The following is a 21,399-nucleotide window of genomic DNA, read 5'->3' as shown; positions in this document are numbered from 1 at the left end:
ACCAGTCTGATGGTAAGCCTTTAAACTTTTTCCAGTTTAGTCTTATGCTTGACTTGATATGGAATCCATGCTGGAGTCGCATACTCCAGGATTGGTCTGACATAAAGGGAATACAAAGTTCTGAAAGATTCCTTACGCAAGTTTCTAAAGGGCGTTCTTAAGTTTGCCAACCTGGCATATGCCACTGATGTTATCCTCTTGATATGAGCATCAGCGGACAGGTCTGGCGTGATATCAACCCCCAGGTCTTCATGCCTCAACCTGTCCCCCTCTATCCTAATCATTCTCGTAATTTTGGCGTCGTCAGAAAACATTGAGAGGTATGAGTCTATACCCTCTGGGAGATCATTTACGATTATCAGAAACTGGATAAGTCCGAAGAGCCCTGTGGAACTCCACTGATGACTTCACGCCAATCTGAGGTCCACTCCTCACTGTAACTCTCTGCTTCCTATTGCTTAGGTACTCCCTTATCCACTGGAGCACCCTGCAAGTTACTCATGCCTGTTTCTCCAGCTTATTCGGCAGCCTTTTATGGGGTACTGTGGCAAAGGCTTGCCGACAATCCTAAAAAATTCAGTCCCCTAATCCTTCTCTTTCGTGCTTAATCTTTGTCACCTGATCGTAGAATTCTATTAAGGCTATAAGGCAAGATTTACCCTCCCTGAACCCACGTTGATTGGTTGTCACGAAGTTCATTCTCTCCACATGTTTTACTAGTTTTTTTTCTCACGATCTTTTCCATCATCTTGCATGTTATACAAGTTAAGGACACTGGCCTATAGTTCAGTGCCTCTTGTCTGTCACCCTTTTTGTATATTGGGACTACATTAGCCGTCTTCCATATTTCTGGTAGGTCTCCCATCTCCAGTGACCTACTATAAACTATGGAGAGTGGCAAGCAAAGTGCTCCTGCACACTCTTTCAGTACCCATGGTGAGATTCAATCCGAACCAACAGCCTTTCTCACGTCCAAATCCAACAGATGCCTCTTGACCTCATCTCTTGTAATTTCGAATCCTTCCAAGGCCGCCTGGTTTACTGCCACCTCTCCTAGCGCCGTGACCTCTCCTTGTTCTATTGTGAAGAACTCCTGAAACCTCTTGTTAAGTTCTTCAGACACCTCTTTATCAGTCTCTGTATACCTGTCCTCACCTGTTCTAAGTTTCATCACCTGTTCCTTCATTGTTGCTTTTCTCCTGATGTGACTGTGGAGTAGCTTTGGTTCGGTCTTGGCTTTATTACCTATATCATTTTCATACTTTTTCTCAGCTTCTCTTCTCACACTAACATGCTCGTTTCTGATTCTCTGGTATATCTCTCTCTCTACTTTATAGTGTTCTGTTATTTCGGATTTTCCTCCATGCCCTTTTGTTCAGTTCTTTTCCTTTCATACATGCTCTATTAAACTACAGATTTTTCTTTTGCTTCTCGGTTTTTTCTTGTCATGCCGGGATCAACCTGTTTACTGCTTTCTGACAATTTTGAGTGACATAGTTTATCATGTCTTTTACAGACTTAGTTCTGAGTTCTGTGTCCCATGGTATATCCATTAGGAATTTTCTCATCTCCTCGTAATTTCTCTTTTGGTACGCTTGCCCTTTGTTTCCCAGCTCTTTTCAGGGGGAAATTCCTAGCTCAACCAGGTACTCACAGATCAATACACTATGATCACTCATTCTCAAGGGGGGCTTCCAACTTAACTTCCCTTATATCCGACTCATTTAGGGTAAATATCAGATCAAGCATAGCTGGTTCATCCTCTCCTCTCATCTTGTCGGTCCCTTGACGTGTTGGCTTAGAACGTTTCTTGTTGCCACGTCCAGCAGCTTAGCTCTCCATATGTCCGGTCCTCCATGTGGGTCTCTGTTCTCCCAATCTATCTTCCCGTGGTTTAAGTTTCCAAAGTTAGTAGTCTGGATCCGTTCCTGCAAGCTACAGAAGCTGTTCTCTCTATTATAATGATGGTGGCCATGTTGTTTCTAGCATATTCTTGTCTGGGTCTTCTATCTTATATGTTATATATGATTACTAGTATAATTTTTTGTCCTCCAATTGCTATGGTACCTGTTATGTAGTCACTGAAATCTTCACAGCCCTGAATAACCATCTCTTCAAAACTCCAGCCTTTTTTTATCAGTAGAGCTACTCCACCTCCTCCTTTACCTTCTGTCCCTTTCCTCACTACTTAGTAGTCCTGTGGAATCATTGCATTTGTTATGGGTTTTGTTAGTTTGTTTCTGTGAGTGATATTATGTCTGGGTTTTCTTCTAGTGCCTGTTACCTAGCTAGTTCGCACAGCTCGTGTGACACTGGATAGTGATATAAATTCTAGTCTAGGGTAAGTTCACTATCTTTAAACAAGTCATACCAGAGTGCCCCTATGAAGGACAGAAATATAAGTTAAAAGATCAGGTTAAATAAACATACACATAATAAAATATATATAATAAAATTAATAAACACAACAATTATTATGCACGTATTCCAATCTTATTCAAAAATGATTTCACTACAATATCACGAGATAATTAACTGGCTTTAAAACACATAAGAAAATCTCCGCAGATAATAAATCTACACTACGGAACAATAAGACAGAACAGAATAGACGATTTATCAGCACGATGTTTCCCAGGTGGTGGTCTCTCTACTACTAACTGAGCTCACCGGCGCACAGCCCAAACTCCCCCCTCCCTCAAGAGATGGCAAACGAGTACTTTATTTAAATCCCAAATAAATAAATGAGAAACGTAATCATGCTAATAAAGACAAAAGATGAAATGAAATATAAATTGCAACATGCAAATGACATTAATAAAATATTAATAAGTTTATATAAGGTGAATACTGAAGTATTAATTATTTAAGAGGTAGTATCTGGCATCTCCACAAATGAACACGTCCAGTCTCCTGGTCCAAAAGTTTTCCAGGAATGGACAGGTATTAAACAGAGTAAAAAGCAAACCCGCTTCTTGCTCCAAACTATGCTGCCATGTTCTACTGCACCTTGCAAAAAAGCATACACATATATACGAAGAAATTATGTTCAATAATATATTTTACATTAAATATTGTGAGTATCTATAACTAGGGATATGTAACAGTACCCATTCTCCAAGTTCACTTGTTTTATTTGTAATCCCATCTATGTTAGTGTACATTGCCTTGAAACTTATATTCTTTTGTTCATTCTCTTGTCCCCATCTTGGTGAGCGTTCTGCTGATGGAGGAAGCTGTTCAATAGGTGTGAAGATCTCTGAGGTGATTAACAGGGTCTCAGAAGATTCTGCGGTGGGGGCGGGTCAAGGCCTTCGCAACCTGTCCTCTTAAAAATAACGTCGCTTTTGGCCGTTTACCTGTATGGCCGAAAGTGGACGTAATTTGAAAATGAAAATAAATTTGGGATTTTTTTTAACAACAGTAAGTTAAGGGTCCTCTGATAGGTTAGGTGGGCAGGAAATTCTCATAAAGTTTCAAAACGTTATGAAAAACGTTAGTTGAAAGTTTCCTCTCCTAACCTGTCCACGTAGGCCGGACGACTCAAACAGAAAACGGAACAGTACGTCACTTCTGTGAGTTTATTTCATTTCAAATAACGTCCAAATTTGGCCATAGCGCGCATACGAGCGAAAAGTGACGTTATTTTTAAGAGGACAGGTAGGGTATGGGATAAGTAGGTAAGGGGGGGGGGACATGGAGGATATAAGGTGAGGGGAGAGGAGGGATAGGCAGGGTATGGGATGAAGGGGGAGGGGGGACACACACACACTGTGTGAGTTTGTGTATTTACTATTTGTATCTGCAGAGTCGAGCAATTAGCTTTTGGGCCATGCCTTTCTACCCAATTTATTTTTCCCCTATTATGTCTACAACATATATTTCTCTCTAACACACACACACACACACATCCCCAGGAAACAGCTGTCTAACTCTCAGGAATCTATTTACTGTTTGGCGAATAGGTACATCAGGGTGAAAGAACCTCTACTCATTTGTTTCCGCCTCTGCACGATATTGAACCCGGTCCCTTGTTAGCCTTTAAATTCCAAGTCGGTTGGTGTATAACCAATCCTGTGGCCAGTGAGACTCATGACGTCATTCCTCAGAGCAGCACAGTTGCCCCTTCCATGTCAACCCGTTCTCACACTTTCTTACAGTCAATATTGACTTATTAAATAAGTGCATATGTGACATACTAATTTATTGTGAATATTTTAGTTTACCTTGAAAAGCTTCACAGAAAACACCAACTTTACCTAACCTTCTTAGTATGTTAAGATAAGCATCTTATTGATTCGTAATTACAATTATTACTTAACCTATACCTATAATAGGTTAAGTAATAATTGTAATTGCACGTATTTAAGAAGTCATTATTGACTATATGAAAGTGTGAGAACGGGTTGTCCATGTTGGCCGCCAGTCTCACCCAGACCTAGATGAGAGCAAGACCTCCAGGCCCTGGTGCGCTGGCTATATATTCTTTACCTCAACCAATACAGCCCAAGAAGTCAGACTGTGTATCACTTCAGACCCAAGCAAGAACCAATCAACAACAGAATAAATACCAAGGAGCTATTACTGGAGGCGGGTTACCCTTAGGTGACCCCCAGAGCGCTGTACACTCTGAGGCCCCAACACCCAGGGCCACACATACCCATACACACATACATCACCCCAACACACACGTGCTCACCTAGTTGTACTTGTGGGGGTTGAGCTTTGGCTCTTGGTCTTGCCTATCAACAGTAAATCGACTGGTGTACAGGTTCCTGAGCTTCTCGAACTCTATCATATCGACATTTTAAACTATGTATGAAGTCAGCCTCCACAACATCACTTCCTACTGCTTTGTCTGTGTGTGTGTGTGTGTGTGTGTGTGTGTGTGTGTGTGTGTGTGTGTGTGTGTGTGTGTGTGTGTGTGTGTGTGTGTGTGTGTGTGTGTGTGTGTGTGTGTGTACTCACCTATTTGCGCTTGCAGGACCGAGCATTGACTCTTGGATCCCGCCTTTCCAGCTATCGGTTGTTTACAGCAAATGACTCCCCCTGTGTGTGTGTGTATGTTTGTGTGTGTGTGTGTGTGTGTGTGTGTGTGTGTGTGTGTGTGTGTGTGTGTGTGTGTGTGTGTGTGTGTGTGTGTGTGTGTGTGTGTGTGTGTGTGTGTACTCACCTATTTGTGCTTGTGTTTGCAGGATCGAGCATTGACTCTTGGATCCCACATTTCCAGCCATCGGTTGTTTACAGCAATGACTCCTGTCCCATTTCCCTATCATACCTAATTTTAAAAGTATGAATAGAGTTTACTTCCACAACTTGTTCCCCAAGTGCATTCCATTTTCCCACTACTCTCACGCTAAAAGAAAACTTCCTAACATCTCTGTGACTCATCTGAGTTTCCAGTTTCCACCCATGTCCCCTCGTTCTGTTATTATTACCTGTGAACATTTCATCTATTTCCACTTTGTCAATTCCCCTGTGTATTTTATATGTCCCTATCATATCTCCTGTCTCCCTTCTTTTCTCTAGTGTCGTAAGGTTCAGTTCCCTCAGACGTTCTTCATATCCCATCCCTCGTAACTCTGGGATAAGCCTCGTCGCAAACCTTTGAACCTTCTCCAGTTTCCTTATGTGTTTCTTTAGATGATGGCTCCATGATGGCGCTGCATACTCTAAGACTGGTCTTACGTAGGCAGTGTAAAGCTCCCTAAAAGCCTCCTCACTTAGGTTTGTGAATGAAGTTCTAATTTTCGCCAGTGTCCCACGTGTGCTACCTTATACATGAGGTGTAAGTAGCAATGACTTGGTGTGACTTAGGCTAACCTACGTGTTACGCTGCCGGTAGACACAATTAATTAAAATGGTTAGTCTAGACTACTTCACACGGAGATTAGTTATTACTAATTAGTATGTATATATTTATATTTATGTTTATCCGGTTCAAAGGACCATAATGTGGGATATCTGGGACTTGACTCAATTTATTCAATTATTAAATTAATGAAATCAATTACGAAGGACCACTCACTTTTAAGAAAAGAGGGAAACTAATAAAAAGTGATCCTTAGAAACACAAGGAAGAACCAGTGTCTATGGATAAATATTATGAAGCATAATCACTTAAATAATTAATGGGCTGTATAGTTAATTAACTTAAATCAAAGCCTCAAACACCTACATTGGGGGGGGGGGGGGTATTGCTAAAACTTCATATACGTCTAGGAACTAGTGTGGTTCGTGCACCAGTTCATTGTTTAATAACTAATCTTGTGACCAAAATATTGAAGAATCTATAGAAGATTATCACCAGAAATTATAAATATTATTAGCATTAGAAATTAATCATCTAAATAAACACATATTATCTCCAGTGTACATGACAAGCATGCGAGTAGATAGATTCATGAACAAATAACCAAATTTGGAGTAATTAAATGTGTACAAAAAGGACGATTTCTATGACATCATTCACGCCTCGTCCTCGTGATCTCAGGAATTCCTCGTAGAAACCCTTAGAGGTGAATAACACGAAGGTAGGTAACAGCTCGTTGACTCCTCGCATACGAGCTGTAATTTAAGGGATATTACGTAGCATTGAACTAGGCTACTTAAATCTCAATATTCATGAAATATAAATTAAATTTAGTGTGGTACTAACGTTGGATTTGTTGTGGTCGTTCGATATAACGACAAGCTGCCCCGACATATACAATCTCTAATGATGCATCAAAAAAGAACTATATACTTATCTAAGGGTGCAAATTATGCTGAAGCTTGCCGGTATCGCGTCCCAGGCTCAAACTTCCACAATGTCGTACACGTGGTTGATAGCTTGGCTTGAATGTCGACGCGTTATTAGTTGGCCGAGCACTGCAGATCACGTAGAACAATAATAATTCATTCTGGATTGAGTACCAGTGTAATTCTTGCTGATAATCTCAACGTCACGTGTCTCAGACTCTGACGCCACGACTTTTGTTGCTCAATTCCGCAACACAAGTCCACCACTCACACACACAATGGCGTCTCCTTTCCCTCAACCGCGTCCCCGCATTCGCCACAGAAATTATTTATCACGAATAATATTATTTTGTGTAATTGTGGCTGAAAGACTTTAATAAAGACTGGATTGTAATTCTAGGGATTTAAATATTATTACTTTCTCGTCTTATGATAGTAAACAAGAAATGGAGAAGATTTTAGTTTTCTCTATGGCATTCACGCGTGACGGTAAAATTATTACTTGATAACAATTGTAACTAAAAACTCTCGATTTAGAGTTTTTTGGGAGTTATGTTATCCATAAATAACTATCACACGGAATACTGATGATTTTAGAGAACCACATTCAATTCTCTAACACACTGGCTATAAATGTGTTTAACTAGATATAATCTGACGCAATATTGGTGCTTGGTTTCGTAAAAATTCCAGTATCCATATGCAGATATAATAGTTAGTTCATGTGAACATTACTGTTAGTAAGTTTTAGTAACTACAGTAGTTAGTATATTTTAATACTAATTTATTATAATACAATAGTATTGTATTAGTGTTGGAAATTTCCACCAAGGTTAGTTAAGTTAGGTTAGGTTAGTTAAATTAGGTTAAGTTAGTTAAGTTAGGATAGGTTAGGTTAATTAAGTTAGGTTAGGATAGTTAGGTTATGTTAAGTTAGGTTAGGTTAGGTTAGTAAAGTTAGGTTAGGTTAGGTAAGTTATATTAAGTTAGGTTAGGTAAGTTACATTAAGTTAGGTTAGGTTTAGTTAAGTTAGGTTAGGTTAGCTTAGGTAAGTTAGGTTAGGTTAAGCAAGTTAAGTTAGGTTAGGTTAGTTAAGTTAGGTTAGGTTAGGATAGCTAAGTTAGGATAGATTAGGTAGGAATAGATTATATTAGGGTAATTAAGTTAGGTTAGGTTAGGTAAGTTACGTTAAGTTAGGTAAGTTACGTTAAGTTAGGTTAGGTTAAGCAAGTTACATTCGGCTAGGTTAGGATAGTTAAGTTAGATTAGGTAAAATATGTTAAGTTAGGATAGGTTAGGTTAGGTAAGATACATTAAGTTAGGATAGGTAAGGTAGGGTAAGGTTAAGTTAGGTTAGGTTATGATAGCTAAGTTAGGTTATGTAAGTTAAGTTTTGTAAGTTAAGGAAAGTTAGGGTATGGTAAGGTAAGGAAAGTTAGGGTATGGTAAGGTAGAGTAAGGTTAGGTTAGGATAGGTTAGTTAAGTTTGATTAGGAAAGTTACATCAGGTAGGGGAGGTATAGGTTAGCATAGGTTAGGTAAGTTAGAATGGATGATGCATTGTTGTTCAGAGAACAGTTTTAAGATAAAGTGACTAAGAAAATATATTTTAACAGAAGTACAAGTTTCATATGAAAAGCTGAACTGGTTACATTTTGGTGAGATATTTTATGCCTGAAGGTGTCTTAGAGAACAAATTTGATGAACGAAGGTGAGTTAGAGATTTCCTCTGATGACTCTGAGAATAACTTTTATGAACGGAGATATCTTACAGAATAAAAAACTTTGATGACTGAGATTAACTTTTGATGGCTTTGTATTATTGATGTCTTTGATCTTTGATCAAAGACATTAATAATACGCTCAAAGACGTCAAAATGCTACTCATGTTCTCAAAAGTTATTCTCAGTCATCAAAAGTTATTCTAAGACATCAAAATTAATTTTCAGATGTCTTTGATGTTCCGAAGAGTATTTCTGTATGTCTCTGAGTATGTCCTTGGTTATCTTGAGGTTATCTTGAGATGATTTCGGGGCTTTTTAGTGTCCCCGCGGCCCAGTCCCTCGACCAGGCCTCCACCCCCAGGAAGCAGCCCGTGACAGCTGACTAACACCTAGGTACCTATTTTACTGCTAAGTAACAGGGGCATAGGGTGAAAGAAACTCTGCCCATTGTTTCTCGCCGGAGCCTGGGATCGAACCCAGGACCACAAGATCACAAGTCCAGGGTGCTGTCCGCTCGGCCCCCAGCTTGGTGTCTCTGACTGTGTCCTTGATGACTCTGAGTATGTCCTTGGTGTCTCTGACTGTGTCCTTGGTGTCTCTGACTGTGTCCTTGGTGTCTCTGGCTGTGTCTCTGACTGTGTCCTTGGTGTCTCTGACTGTGTTCTTGGTGTCTCTGACTGTGTCCTTGGTGTCTCTGACTGTGTCCTTGGTGTCTCTGACTGTGTCTTTGGTGTCTCTGAGTATGTCCTTGGTGTCTCTGAGTATGTCATTGGTGTCTCTGACTTGTCCTTGGTGTCTCTGACTGTGTCCTTGGTGTCTCTGACTGTGTCCTTGGTGTCTCTGAGTATGTCCTTGGTGTCTCTGACTGTGTCCTTGGTGTCTCTGACTGTGTCCTTGGTGTCTCTGTGTATGTCCTTGGTGTCTCTGACTTGTCCTTGGTGTCTCTGACTGTGTCCTTGGTGTCTCTGACTGTGTCCTTGGTGTCTCTGACTGTGTCCTTGGTGTCTCTGACTGTGTCTCTGACTGTGTCCTTGGTGTCTCTGACTGTGTCCTTGGTGTCTCTGACTGTGTCCTTGGTGTCTCTGACTGTGTCCTTGGTGTCTCTGACTTGTCCTTGGTGTCTCTGACTGTGTCCTTGGTGTCTCTGACTTGTCCTTGGTGTCTCTGACTGTGTCCTTGGTGTCTCTGACTTGTCCTTGGTGTCTCTGACTGTGTCCTTGGTGTCTCTGACTGTGTCCTTGGTGTCTCTGACTTGTCCTTGGTGTCTCTGACTTGTCCTTGGTGTCTCTGACTGTGTCCTTGGTGTCTCTGACTGTGTCCTTGGTGTCTCTGACTGTGTCCTTGGTGTCTCTGACTGTGTCCTTGGTGTCTCTGACTGTGTCCTTGGTGTCTCTGACTGTGTCCTTGGTGTCTCTGACTGTGTCCTTGGTGTCTCTGACTGTGTCCTTGGTGTCTCTGACTGTGTCCTTGGTGTCTCTGACTGTGTCTTTGGTGTCTCTGAGTATGTCCTTGGTGTCTCTGAGTATGTCATTGGTGTCTCTGACTTGTCCTTGGTGTCTCTGACTGTGTCCTTGGTGTCTCTGACTGTGTCCTTGGTGTCTCTGAGTATGTCCTTGGTGTCTCTGACTGTGTCCTTGGTGTCTCTGACTCTGTCCTTGGTGTCTCTGAGTATGTCCTTGGTGTCTCTGACTTGTCCTTGGTGTCTCTGACTGTGTCCTTGGTGTCTCTGACTGTGTCCTTGGTGTCTCTGAGTATGTCCTTGGTGTCTCTGACTGTGTCCTTGGTGTCTCTGACTGTGTCCTTGGTGTCTATGCCTGTGTCCTTGGTGTCTGACTGTGTCCTTGGTGGCTGACTGTGTCCTTGGTGTCTGACTGTGTCCTTGGTGTCTCTGACTGTGTCCTTGGTGTCTCTGACTGTGTCCTTGGTGTCTGACTGTGTCTTTGGTGTCTCTGACTGTGTCCTTGGTGTCTCTGACTGTGTCCTTGGTGTCTCTGACTGTGTCCTTGGTGTCTCTGACTGTGTCCTTGGTGTCTCTGACTGTGTCCTTGGTGTCTCTGACTGTGTCCTTGGTGTCTGACTGTGTCCTTGGTGTCTCTGACTGTGTCCTTGGTGTCTCTGACTGTGTCCGTGGTGTCTCTGACTGTGTCCTTGGTGTCTCTGAGTATGTCCTTGGTGTCTCTGAGTATGTCCTTGGTGTCTCTGACTTGTCCTTGGTGTCTCTGACTGTGTCCTTGGTGTCTCTGACTGTGTCCTTGGTGTCTCTGACTGTGTCCTTGGTGTCTCTGACTGTGTCCTTGGTGTCTCTGACTGTGTCCTTGGTGTCTCTGAGTATGTCCTTGGTGTCTCTGACTGTGTCCTTGGTGTCTCTGACTGTGTCCTTGGTGTCTCTGAGTATGTCCTTGGTGTCTCTGACTTGTCCTTGGTGTCTCCGACTGTGTCCTTGGTGTCTCTGACTGTGTCCTTGGTGTCTCTGAGTATGTCCTTGGTGTCTGACTGTGTCCTTGGTGTCTGACTGTGTCCTTGGTGTCTCTGACTGTGTCCTTGGTGTTTCTGACTTGTCCTTGGTGTCTCTGACTGTGTCCTTGGTGTCCCTGACTTGTCCTTGGTGTCTCTTACTGTGTCCTTGGTGTCTCTGACTGTGTCCTTGGTTTCTCTGAGTATGTCCTTGGTGTCTCTGACTTGTCCTTGGTGTCTCTGACTGTGTCCTTGGTGTCTCTGACTTGTCCTTGGTGTCTCTGACTGTGTCCTTGGTGTCTCTGACTGTGTCCTTGGTGTCTCTGAGTATGTCCTTGGTGTCTGACTGTGTCCTTGGTGTCTCTGACTGTGTCCTTGGTGTCTGACTGTGTCCTTGGTGTCTGACTGTGTCCTTGGTGTCTGACTGTGTCCTTGGTGTCTGACTGTGTCCTTGGTGTCTGACTGTGTCCTTGGTGTCTGACTGTGTCCTTGGTGTCTGGCTGTGTCCTTGGTGTCTCTGACTGTGTCCTTGGTGTCTCTGACTGTGTCCTTGGTGTCTCTGACTGTGTCCTTGGTGTCTCTGACTGTGTCCTTGGTGTCTGACTGTGTCCTTGGTGTCTGACTGTGTCCTTGGTGTCTGACTGTGTCCTTGGTGTCTGACTGTGTCCTTGGTGTCTGGCTGTGTCCTTGGTGTCTCTGACTGTGTCCTTGGTGTCTCTGACTGTGTCCTTGGTGTCTCTGACTTGTCCTTGGTGTCTCTGACTGTATCCTTGGTGTCTCTGACTGTGTCCTTGGTGTCTCTGACTGTGTCGTTGGTGTCTCTGACTGTGTCCTTGGTGTCTCTGACTGTGTCCATGGTGTCTGACTGTGTTCTTGGTGTCTGACTGTGTCCTTGGTGTCTCTGACTGTGTCCTTGGTGTCTGACTGTGTTCTTGGTGTCTGACTGTGTCCTTGGTGTCTGACTGTGTCCTTGGTCTCTGACTGTGTCCTTGGTGTCTCTGACTGTGTCCTTGGTGTCTCTGACTGTGTCCATGGTGTCTGACTGTGTTCTTGGTGTCTGACTGTGTCCTTGGTGTCTCTGACTGTGTTCTTGGTGTCTGACTGTGTCCTTGGTGTCTGACTGTGTCCTTGGTCTCTGACTGTGTCCTTGGTGTCTCTGACTGTGTCCTTGGTGTCTCTGACTGTGTCCATGGTGTCTGACTGTGTTCTTGGTGTCTGACTGTGTCCTTGGTGTCTATGACTGTGTCCTTGGTGTCTGACTGTGTCCTTGGTGTCTATGACTGTGTCCTTGGTGTCTGACTGTGTCCTTGGTGTCTGACTGTGTCCTTGGTGTCTATGACTGTGTCCTTGGTGTCTGACTGTGTCCATGGTGTCTGACTGTGTCCTTGGTGTCTGACTGTGTCCTTGGTGTCTGACTGTGTCCTTGGTGTCTGACTGTGTCCTTGGTGTCTGACTGTGTCCTTGGTGTCTATGACTGTGTCTTTGAAGTCTCGAAGAATGTCTTTGATATTTTTTATTGTGTCCTTGACTACTTTTCTTACTTAACGACACATAATTTTAGTTACGAGAGTGTGGATCGAAGCTATACTTGACTATTTTCAGTTAGTGGGAGAATAATTTTAGTTAAGAACAGCGATGAAAAGATATCTTTGCTTATTTTTTCTTACTTGACAAAACATAATGGCTGTTAAGAAATGATGAACAAGACTATTTTTTTTTTTTTGCAGGGATATTCCTGCGCGGGCCCTAAGCCTCTGGCTGGTCAACTAAGTGTTGCTTGTTTCTGTTTTCCTTGAGCGAAGTATGAGTATTTATTACTCGTATGGTCGCTTCAGTAAGATTTTGCCATATGTGTTTAACAACTTCCTCTGCTATGCTGAATCAATGTTGAAATCTTAATGGGTTTGTAACTGTGCACTATGTTAGATAATGTTCCAGTGGTCTGTCGGGCATTTCTCCACAGTGTTGACATTTCCTCTCATCTTCCGGAACCTGTAAGTCTATTTCCCATGCACATGGGTATCCAAGCCTGATGTGATGTAAGTGTACTACTGTTTATTTTTAGTTGAATGACGATGGATAAAGTTAGCTATGAATTGTGGTGAACGAGGTTTATTCGGACTATTTTTAGTTGATGGACGAATATTTTAGTTAAAACAACAAGAAAAGTTTGTCGTGGAACATTTTATTTTAAAAAACATGTAAGAAAATGCGTTGAACATAGTAAACATACGGGGAAATGACAAAGAATACATATAAAGTGTAAGGGAAAGAGATGAACACAGTGAACATGCAGGAAAAATTAACTGAACATGCTGTGAACATTTTGCAGAACATATGGGAGAAGGTGATGAACTTGTGAAAAACATGCTAAGAACAGTATGAGAACATGACAAAGAACATAGAGAACCTGTGGGAGAATATGTCAAAGAACACAGAAAACATGTGAGGTGATGAACTTGTGAAGAACATGCTAAGGATATCATGAGAACATGTAAGAGAATGCGTTGAACATAGTGAACATACGGAGGCCCTGACAAAGACCACAGAGAACATGTAAGAAATGCTGACGAACTTGTGAAGAACATGCTAAGAACATTATGAGAACATGTAAGAGAATGCGTTGAACACAGTGAACATACGGAGAACCTGACAAAGAACACAGAGAACATGTAAGAAAAGCTGACGAACACAGTGAACATGTGAGGAATATGAACTTGCAGAGAACATGAAAAACATGACAAAGAACAGAGAATGTGAAGAATGAACAATGAACTTGTGAAGAATATGCTAAGAACATGGTGAATATGACAAAGAACATGGAGAACATGAATAATGAGTATAACAGTTGTATTTCTTTAAATTCTTTGGAGGGAGGGAGGTAGGTTTGGGTGAAGTTGGGGAATGGGCGAGATGAAGGGGGAGTATGGGGGTGCTGGAGAGGTGAAGGGGGAGTAGGGGGAGGTAAGGGAAGGGGAAAATTAGGGGAGGGAGGTAAGGGGAGATGGGAGATAAAGGCGAAAGGGAGTTGGGGAAGGTAAGGGGGTAAGGGGCGGAGGAGGAAATGGATGCGAAGGTAAGGGACATAAAGGGTAAGGTGTGATATCTGACCATGTGATTATTGCTTAGTTTAGCCCCCGCACTGCGCACCTGTTTTTGGCAAAAACTTCATAGTGCAATTGTTAAGGATATTTTTATTGTTTTTATAAATATTCAGGTAAAGTTATTGTCAAAATGTTTCCAAACATAACCATTTTCATTTCAAAACACAAAGAGTGATGAAAACATTAAAAAACATTAAAATATAGCCTAAAAAAAAGTACAACTCTCATAACGAGATTTCGTGGTTGGCGCAGCACAGTGGTTAGTAAACAAAAGGTATTGAAGGTAGGGTGCGATCTGACCGTGTGAATATTATCACGTTAGTGATTATCTACATAGCTGGGTTAAAAAAGGGTATTAAAAGAAATGATGTTTACTTTTTATAGACTGGAGAGGCCTTGATCTGAAATATTTATGTTTAATGAACTAAGGAGGAGGACAAGAGTTGGAGTTCGGTAATTTGCTTTTGATATATTTTGCAGGGGTCTGAAATGTAGTGGGGTTTTAAATATCAGGGGCTTTGGAGTGATAGTAATTATCTCACAGAAGAGAAATAAGGCAGGGGGACAAAAGAAGCTGAAACTTGGTAACTGAATTGGCCTTATTTACTAAATCTGAAATAGCTATGTTTTAAATTTTAAGGGGTTTGGTTAGATACTAAAGAAGATACAAGAGGGAACTAAGGTGTTGGACAAGAGTTGGAGCTTTATTTTACTATGTTTGAAATATGACTGTTTTAAAATTTTAGGGATATTGTTCAAGTATTAACGAAGATATAAGAGAGGTTTAAGGTGGGAACAGGAGCTAGAGTTCGGTAGTTGTTTGGATCTTATTTACTATATCTGAAATTGTGTTAAATTTCAGGGAAATTGGACTGTTAGTATTGAATCTACGACAAGTGACTACGATGAGGACAAGAGCTGGAGCTCGGTAATTATTTGGATTTATTTTACTATTTCTGAAATACAGAGGGTTTGAATTTCAGGGAAATTGATCTGTTACTAACGAAGATATAAGAAAGGGTTAAGGTGGGGGACAGGAGCTGGAGCTCAGTAACTGACTTGATCTTATTTACTGTCTGAAATACAGTGGGTTTAAATTTCAGGAAAATTTATGGGTTATTAACGAAGATATGAGAGGGAACTAAGGCTGAGGACAAGAGCTGGAGTTCGGTAATTATTTGGATTTATTGTACTACGTTTGAAATATGAAAGTTTAAAATTTCAGGGGGATCGGACTGTTAGTAAGGATGTTGTGGGGTAATGTAAGGCGGGGACATGAGCTAGAACTTGATTTCTGACTATATTTTATTTACTATGTCTGAAATATGGCTAAAATTGGGCTCTTAGTAGCGAAACTATCCTTATAAATGCGGTGTCTAACAAATTTGGTCTTAAAATGGTCTCTGTCAATTTTTTTTTTTTTTTTTGTCTCAACTAGACTCTGATAATATTTGACTTTCCTCCATAAGAACTCTTTAAGAACTCAGGTGTAAGTAAAACTCTGAAATATTTTGGTCTCAAAGTGAACGAATTTCGGTCATGAACTGGACTCTGTTTAATTTTGCTCTTAAAGTGGACTCTGTTCAATTTAGGTCTTGAAGTGGACACTCTTAACTTTTGGGCTTAAACTGTCTCTGACTAATTTGATCATAAACTGGACTACCTTATATGACTAATTTTCGGATTTCTACTGGACTCTGAACAATTTAGTTTTTTTACTAGACACTTTTTATGGGTCTAAAATAATCTCTGTCTCTTTTTGGTCTTATATAGTCATTGAATAATTTTGGTCTTAAATGGTCTCTGACATATTTTAGTCTAGAATAATCTCTCACAAATTTTCGGTGTTTTACTGGACTCTGGCTATTTTAGGTCTTAGAAGGTCTCTGTTGAAAATCGGTCTTAAAATCATTTCTGAATAATTTTCGGTCTTTTACAGGTGAAATAGTTGTAAAAGGATATAAATACTAAAAGTCATAGGTATGCAGTCTATTTTCCTTAACAAAACTTCTATGAACATATTCTCTGAAAATGGTCTTTTTACAAATTTCAGTCATAAACTCGTAAATAAACTCCTATGATTATATGAACTCTGAAATATTTTTAAACAACTTGTCACTGAAAAATTTTGAATTTCTCCCATAAGAACTCTCAACAAACTTCTATGAAATTATTTTCCTCATAAGAATTCTTTAACTCCAAATCGGAAATTTATAAGGAAACCCGACACGCCAGCGGACCCTTCCCACCCCCCAAAAAAGGGGCCGCTGGCATGTCATCCCTACTACTAGGAACAACCGGGCAGTGCAGGCATTTGATTTTGATTTTGTTCCATAACACCAGGAACAACAGTGCACTCCAGTCATATGATGCTGTACTCTACGAACAACAGTGTAGTGCACACTTGTGACATTGTAACACCAAGGACACCAGCCAGTGCAGTGCTGGCATTTGACATTGTACCACCAGGCACAACAGTGTTGGCATGTGATATTGTGCCACCAGGAACAACGGTTCAGTGTGATCGTGATATTGTACCACCAGGAATAACAGTACAGTGCAGTGCAGGCATAAGACATTGTACCACCAAGAACAACAGTGCAGTGCAGGCATGTGATATTGTACCACCAGGAACAACAGTACAGAGCAGGCATGTGATATTGTACCACCAGGAACAACAGTACAGAGCAGGCATGTGATATTGTACCACCAAGAACATTTTTCTACTTCTCGGTCGTCTTCAGGATTTTATACTGACGCTTTTCCACTTGTCTTTAAGGAAACTGACATTCTTAGTTAACAGAACAACTTTTGCCATTAGCGAACGACAAATCTCCATCAGCTCAAAATATTTAACAGTCTATATGTAAACTAAACATAAATATCCTTAGCACAGGAGACCACTTTGTTCACATTCCTTATACAAGCCCACCCTTCTTGGCACGACTGCTTCTGACCCACTCAACATGTTCACATACCTCATACTAGCCCACACTTCTTGGTACGGCTGCTTCTGATCTGCTGATCTACTCAACATAATTTAAGTATCATATCCTGACATACTGTATTTTACCCCATATTCTTATGTATTTTCCTTTTTCCTTTATTTATATGCAGTGTATATATACATTTAACAAAGATTAAATCTTAGATATGTAGAAAGTGGTCGGTTTTGGTTAATAAATATAAAGGGAGATGAAACAATTTATTGCATAGAACGGCTATGATCCTTGAATATAAAATATGTCAAGATATCCTTGAGAGCGCAATGCTGAGTAAAACTGTGAATATATAAGCTCTCGTCTGGATACCTTATATAACTGAGTTGAATGTCAAACTACAGGGATCATTTATAAACCTTTTGACAAAGTGGCACAGCCGGGGAATATCCACAAGGACTATCATGCAAATAGTACTTGTCAGGATGATACATAATTATACAGTTCTCTCCGCGTCCGCCGTTTGGTTCTGGCCTGTAGCTGGATGAGAAAATTAACATGAGTACGATGGTAAGTGTTAACAATTCTTTGTTCTTATTTATTTTCACTTTGGTTGTACCCTTTTCTAATAACATGATAGAATACCCTAAACACATAAAGCTGTATTGTATTACCGGCAATGTCAGGAGATATTCCGAGATACTGTCGTTTGTGTGACGTTTATTGATGAACTGTTAACAGAACAAGGGTTCAGCCACTAAGGTTCAGCCGTTCCGTCTTACCGTCCATCTGGTCCAGCTCGTCAACGTTAACCTTCAAGAGCATATATACGGAGCCGAGACTGAACAATGGTAGCCGATATTTCTCACTATGGTAGATTATACCAGCCGGTGTCCCATAGCAGCACCTCTGAAGACTATGGAGACTGTCTCACTTATAACCTATCATAGGATTTTTAGTAGACAACCATTGTCCGAGCTGATCCATAGCCACCACGGGACAGAGAAAACAGGGAAAATGATGAAAGCCATAATAGTTTAAATCATCATATGATGATTACCTTGTGAATCAAGATACACAACAAAGGCAGCATTTTCTAATCTTAACCTTCCATAGGATTATTATGATGTAGCCAAGCAACTCTTAATAGATAACTATACAAATAAAGAGGTGGCAATTTCAAATCTTTATTATAAGTTAGCGGATTTACCTCTACTAAGTAACTAGCCTGGTTACCTGCAAAGTTTCAGACTGGAAGATGAATCCTTAATCAAGGCACTCAGCGCTAAAGCTGGCTCTGGAGCCGCAGAGTGGACGCTAAAATTGCATGTTCAAAGAGTAATTCCCAGGTATGTACTCACCTATTTGTGCTTGCAGGATCGAGCATTGACTCTTGGATCCCACCTTTCCAGCCATCGGTTGTTTACAGCAATGACTCCTGTCCCATTTCCCTATCATACCTAATTTTAAAATTATGAATAGAGTTTGCTTCCACAACCTGTTTCCCAAGTGCATTCAAATGCCACTACTCTCACGCTGAAAGAAAACTTCCTAACATCTCTGTGACTCATCTGAGTTTCCAGTTTCCACCCATGTCCCCTCGTTCTGTTTTTATTACGTGTGAACATTTCATCTATTTCCACTTTGTCAATTCCCCTGAGTATTTTATATGTCCCTATCATATCTCCTCTCTCCCTTATTTTTTCTAGTGTCGTAAGGTTCAGTTCCTTCAGACGCTCTTCATATCCCATCCCTCGTAACTCTGGGACAAGCCTCGTCGCAAACTTCTGAACCTTCTCCAGTTTTCTTATGTGTTTCTTCAGGTGGGGGACTCCATGATGGCACGGCATACTCTAAGACTGGTCTCACGTAGGCAGTGTAAAGCGCCCTAAAAGCCTCCTCACTTAGGTTTCTGAATGAAGTTCTCACTTTCTCCAGTGTGGAGTACGTTGCTGTCGTTATCCTATTTATATGTGCCTCAGGAGTTAGATTAGGTGTTACGTCCACTCCCAGGTCTCTTTCTCATGTTTTATCCAGTGTGTGTTCACGGTACAGAAATGATCTCTTATCTCTTCAAGAGATCTATGATGTACTGAGGTCTGTCGTTAACTGAATGAGAACAACATGTGCACCGCTGTAATTGCTTCAATCGATTAATTCTGCTGATACAGTGAGAGTACGTCAGGCCCTGATATATAGTACTTCTATATGTACTTTTATATAGACTCAAACATTCTGGCGAGCCTGATGCACCAACAGGTTCGCCAGAATGTTAGAATTGCTGTGCTCTACATTCGGGCAGCCCCAGCAAATGACACGATTTTACTCATTTGGAATCAATATCTAAGTGAGAACGGTGCTCGCCTGAAGGATCTTCCCAGACAGTTGCACACCAGTGAGTTTATCAGGTGCAAAGTACGCTAATTTCCGAGTACAGGCGGAGTATACATCGCCAATGCTTTACCTTTACCATCAGGGAAATGTCGAGGCATGCTCAGCACCACTGCCGTCGTGGGGGCCGTAAATAAATAACAGCTCACAGTACTAATAATTTTGGCATGGATCATTGAAGATATAAACAAAATAACATTCAGTGGTATAATAGGTATACAGCTTATAGAAGCAAACTTGGCATCTGACGACTTCACATACTTCACAGATGGATGAGTTGACCAGCAGGGACAAGGATCCAGAGCTGCAGTTAAGGCAGGAAATTCTGTAATTGGTTGGAGACTCTCAAACGGGTGTTAAACTTTACAAACAGAAATGCTAGGACTTAGGGAAAACTATAATTGTTACAGTTAATTATTGAAATATTATAAATTAATAATTAGTTTCAAAATAATTAATTATAATCAGGAAATTCTCACCCGTCAGTTGATCCCCAGAACGGTGGCCCTTTAGGCATCAGTTCTCCAGTGACCCAAATCCAGACTCCCTCCTGAGCTTCATCTGACCCTCCAAGCCACACGCCAACGGCGGCATTTTCTGAATCTGTAAAATGGTTTGGAGTTGCTGAGGACTTAAAGGCTGTAGTGAACACTGAGTGTTATTGAGTGCTGAAACATGTAAACACAAAGGTCAGAGTTCACTTTATTTAACTTTAAGACTTACATAGAGGGAATAGTTGAGTAGGAGACAAGTTACAGTCCCCCTCCTGTCTCCTGTGCCAGGTAAGTTCACTAGGGGCTGACCAGAGCCCGTGCTACTTGGAACTTTTTGTTCCGAGTAGCTGACTCTAAAACAACTACAACAACAGTTTGGGAGGGCTGGTCGTGGAAGGGGGAGGGAAAACGGTCGAGAAAGTATAGGAAGGTAGAGGAAAAGAGCAGTCGGAGGTGAGGGATGTAGAGGGAGGGTGAGAGGCAAGAGGGATTATTTATAAATTTATAAAACAGTTATAAAATGGAATGTCTATGTTTGTCCGAGGATGGAGGCCAGACGTTTGGGGTTAGCCTGATGTAACTTTGCACGGTGGGTTGCGATTATATGTCGAGTGTCCTAGTGTGGTTGGGGTCAACCCCCATGCCCCTCCTTAAGAAGGAACGGCTCCTTTAAGAATACCAGCGACCTGTGTAGTCTGAAATGAGGGTTTAATTGTTAAACGAGAGTTGGACAAATATTTCGGTAGTTATCGAAGTCGACTCACCGTCGATAACGATGACTGTATGTTACTCGTTCATCTTCTGCCACTGGGAGAGGAACAGGAAAGAGTGAAGGAGGAAGACAGAACAGGAGGGAGGGAGGGAGGTAGACATAAAAGAAGGGGGGGAGGAAGGCAGACATAGCAGGAGGGAGTGAAGAAGGCAGACAGAACAGGAAAACAGGAGAGAGAGAGAGAGAGAGAGAGAGAGAGAGGGAGGGAGGGAGGGAGGGAGGGAGGGAGGGAGGGAGGGAGGGAGGGAGGGAGGGAGGGAGGGAGGGAGGGAGGGAGGGAGGGAGGGAGGGAGGGAGGGAGGGAGGGAGGGAGGGAGGGAGGGAGGGAGGGAGGGAGGGAGGGAGGGAGGGAGGGAGGGAGGGAGGGAGGGAGGGAGGGAGGGAGGGAGGGAGGGAGGGAGGGAGGGAGGGAGGGAGGGAGGGAGGGAGGGAGGGAGGGAGGGAGGGAGGGAGGGAGGGAGGGAGGGAGGGAGGGAGGGAGGGAGGGAGGGAGGGAGGGAGGGAGGGAGGGAGGGAGAGAGGGAGAGAGAGAGAGAGAGAGAGAGAGAGAGAGAGAGAGGAGAGAGAGAGAGAGAGAGAGAGAGAGAGAGAGAGAGAGAGAGAGAGAGAGAGAGAGAGAGAGAGAGAGAGAGAGAGAGAGAGAGAGAGAGAGAGAGAGAGAGAGAGAGAGAGAGAGAGAGAGAGAGAGAGAGAGAGAGAGAGAGAGAGAGAGAGAGAGAGAGAGAGAGAGAGAGAGAGAGAGAGAGAGAGAGAGAGAGAGAGAGAGAGAGAGAGAGAGA

The 21,399-nt window shown here is 42.0% G+C and overlaps 1 protein-coding gene and 1 long non-coding RNA gene across 2 annotated transcripts in view; both read right to left on the bottom strand.

Annotated features, from left to right (window-relative positions):
- The window catches only part of LOC123753586 (mucin-2-like), a 38,286-nt gene extending 26,333 nt beyond the window's left edge, over positions 1-11,953 (bottom strand). The window contains exons 1-3 of the mRNA XM_069328796.1: positions 9,291-11,953; positions 8,943-9,202; positions 3,111-3,259 (exon numbers count right to left, since the gene is read on the bottom strand). Coding sequence (XP_069184897.1) covers positions 3,111-3,259; positions 8,943-9,202; positions 9,291-11,953 — 3,072 coding nt within the window. The remainder of the gene's footprint in view (positions 1-3,110; positions 3,260-8,942; positions 9,203-9,290) is intronic.
- Positions 11,954-15,998: 4,045 nt separating this feature from the next.
- Positions 15,999-20,167, bottom strand: LOC138364254 (uncharacterized). Its single transcript, XR_011228358.1, has 2 exons — positions 19,834-20,167; positions 15,999-17,503 (listed from the first exon to the last, which is right to left on the bottom strand). It is a non-coding gene; the product is annotated as an uncharacterized lncRNA (long non-coding RNA).
- Positions 20,168-21,399: the final 1,232 nt, after the last annotated feature.

This window comes from Procambarus clarkii, chromosome 2 (assembly GCF_040958095.1).
Source record: "Procambarus clarkii isolate CNS0578487 chromosome 2, FALCON_Pclarkii_2.0, whole genome shotgun sequence".
NCBI classification, from domain to species: domain Eukaryota; kingdom Metazoa; phylum Arthropoda; class Malacostraca; order Decapoda; family Cambaridae; genus Procambarus; species Procambarus clarkii.
Note: the sequence above shows the minus strand (reverse complement) of the source record. Positions and strands in the feature narration are given on the sequence as shown.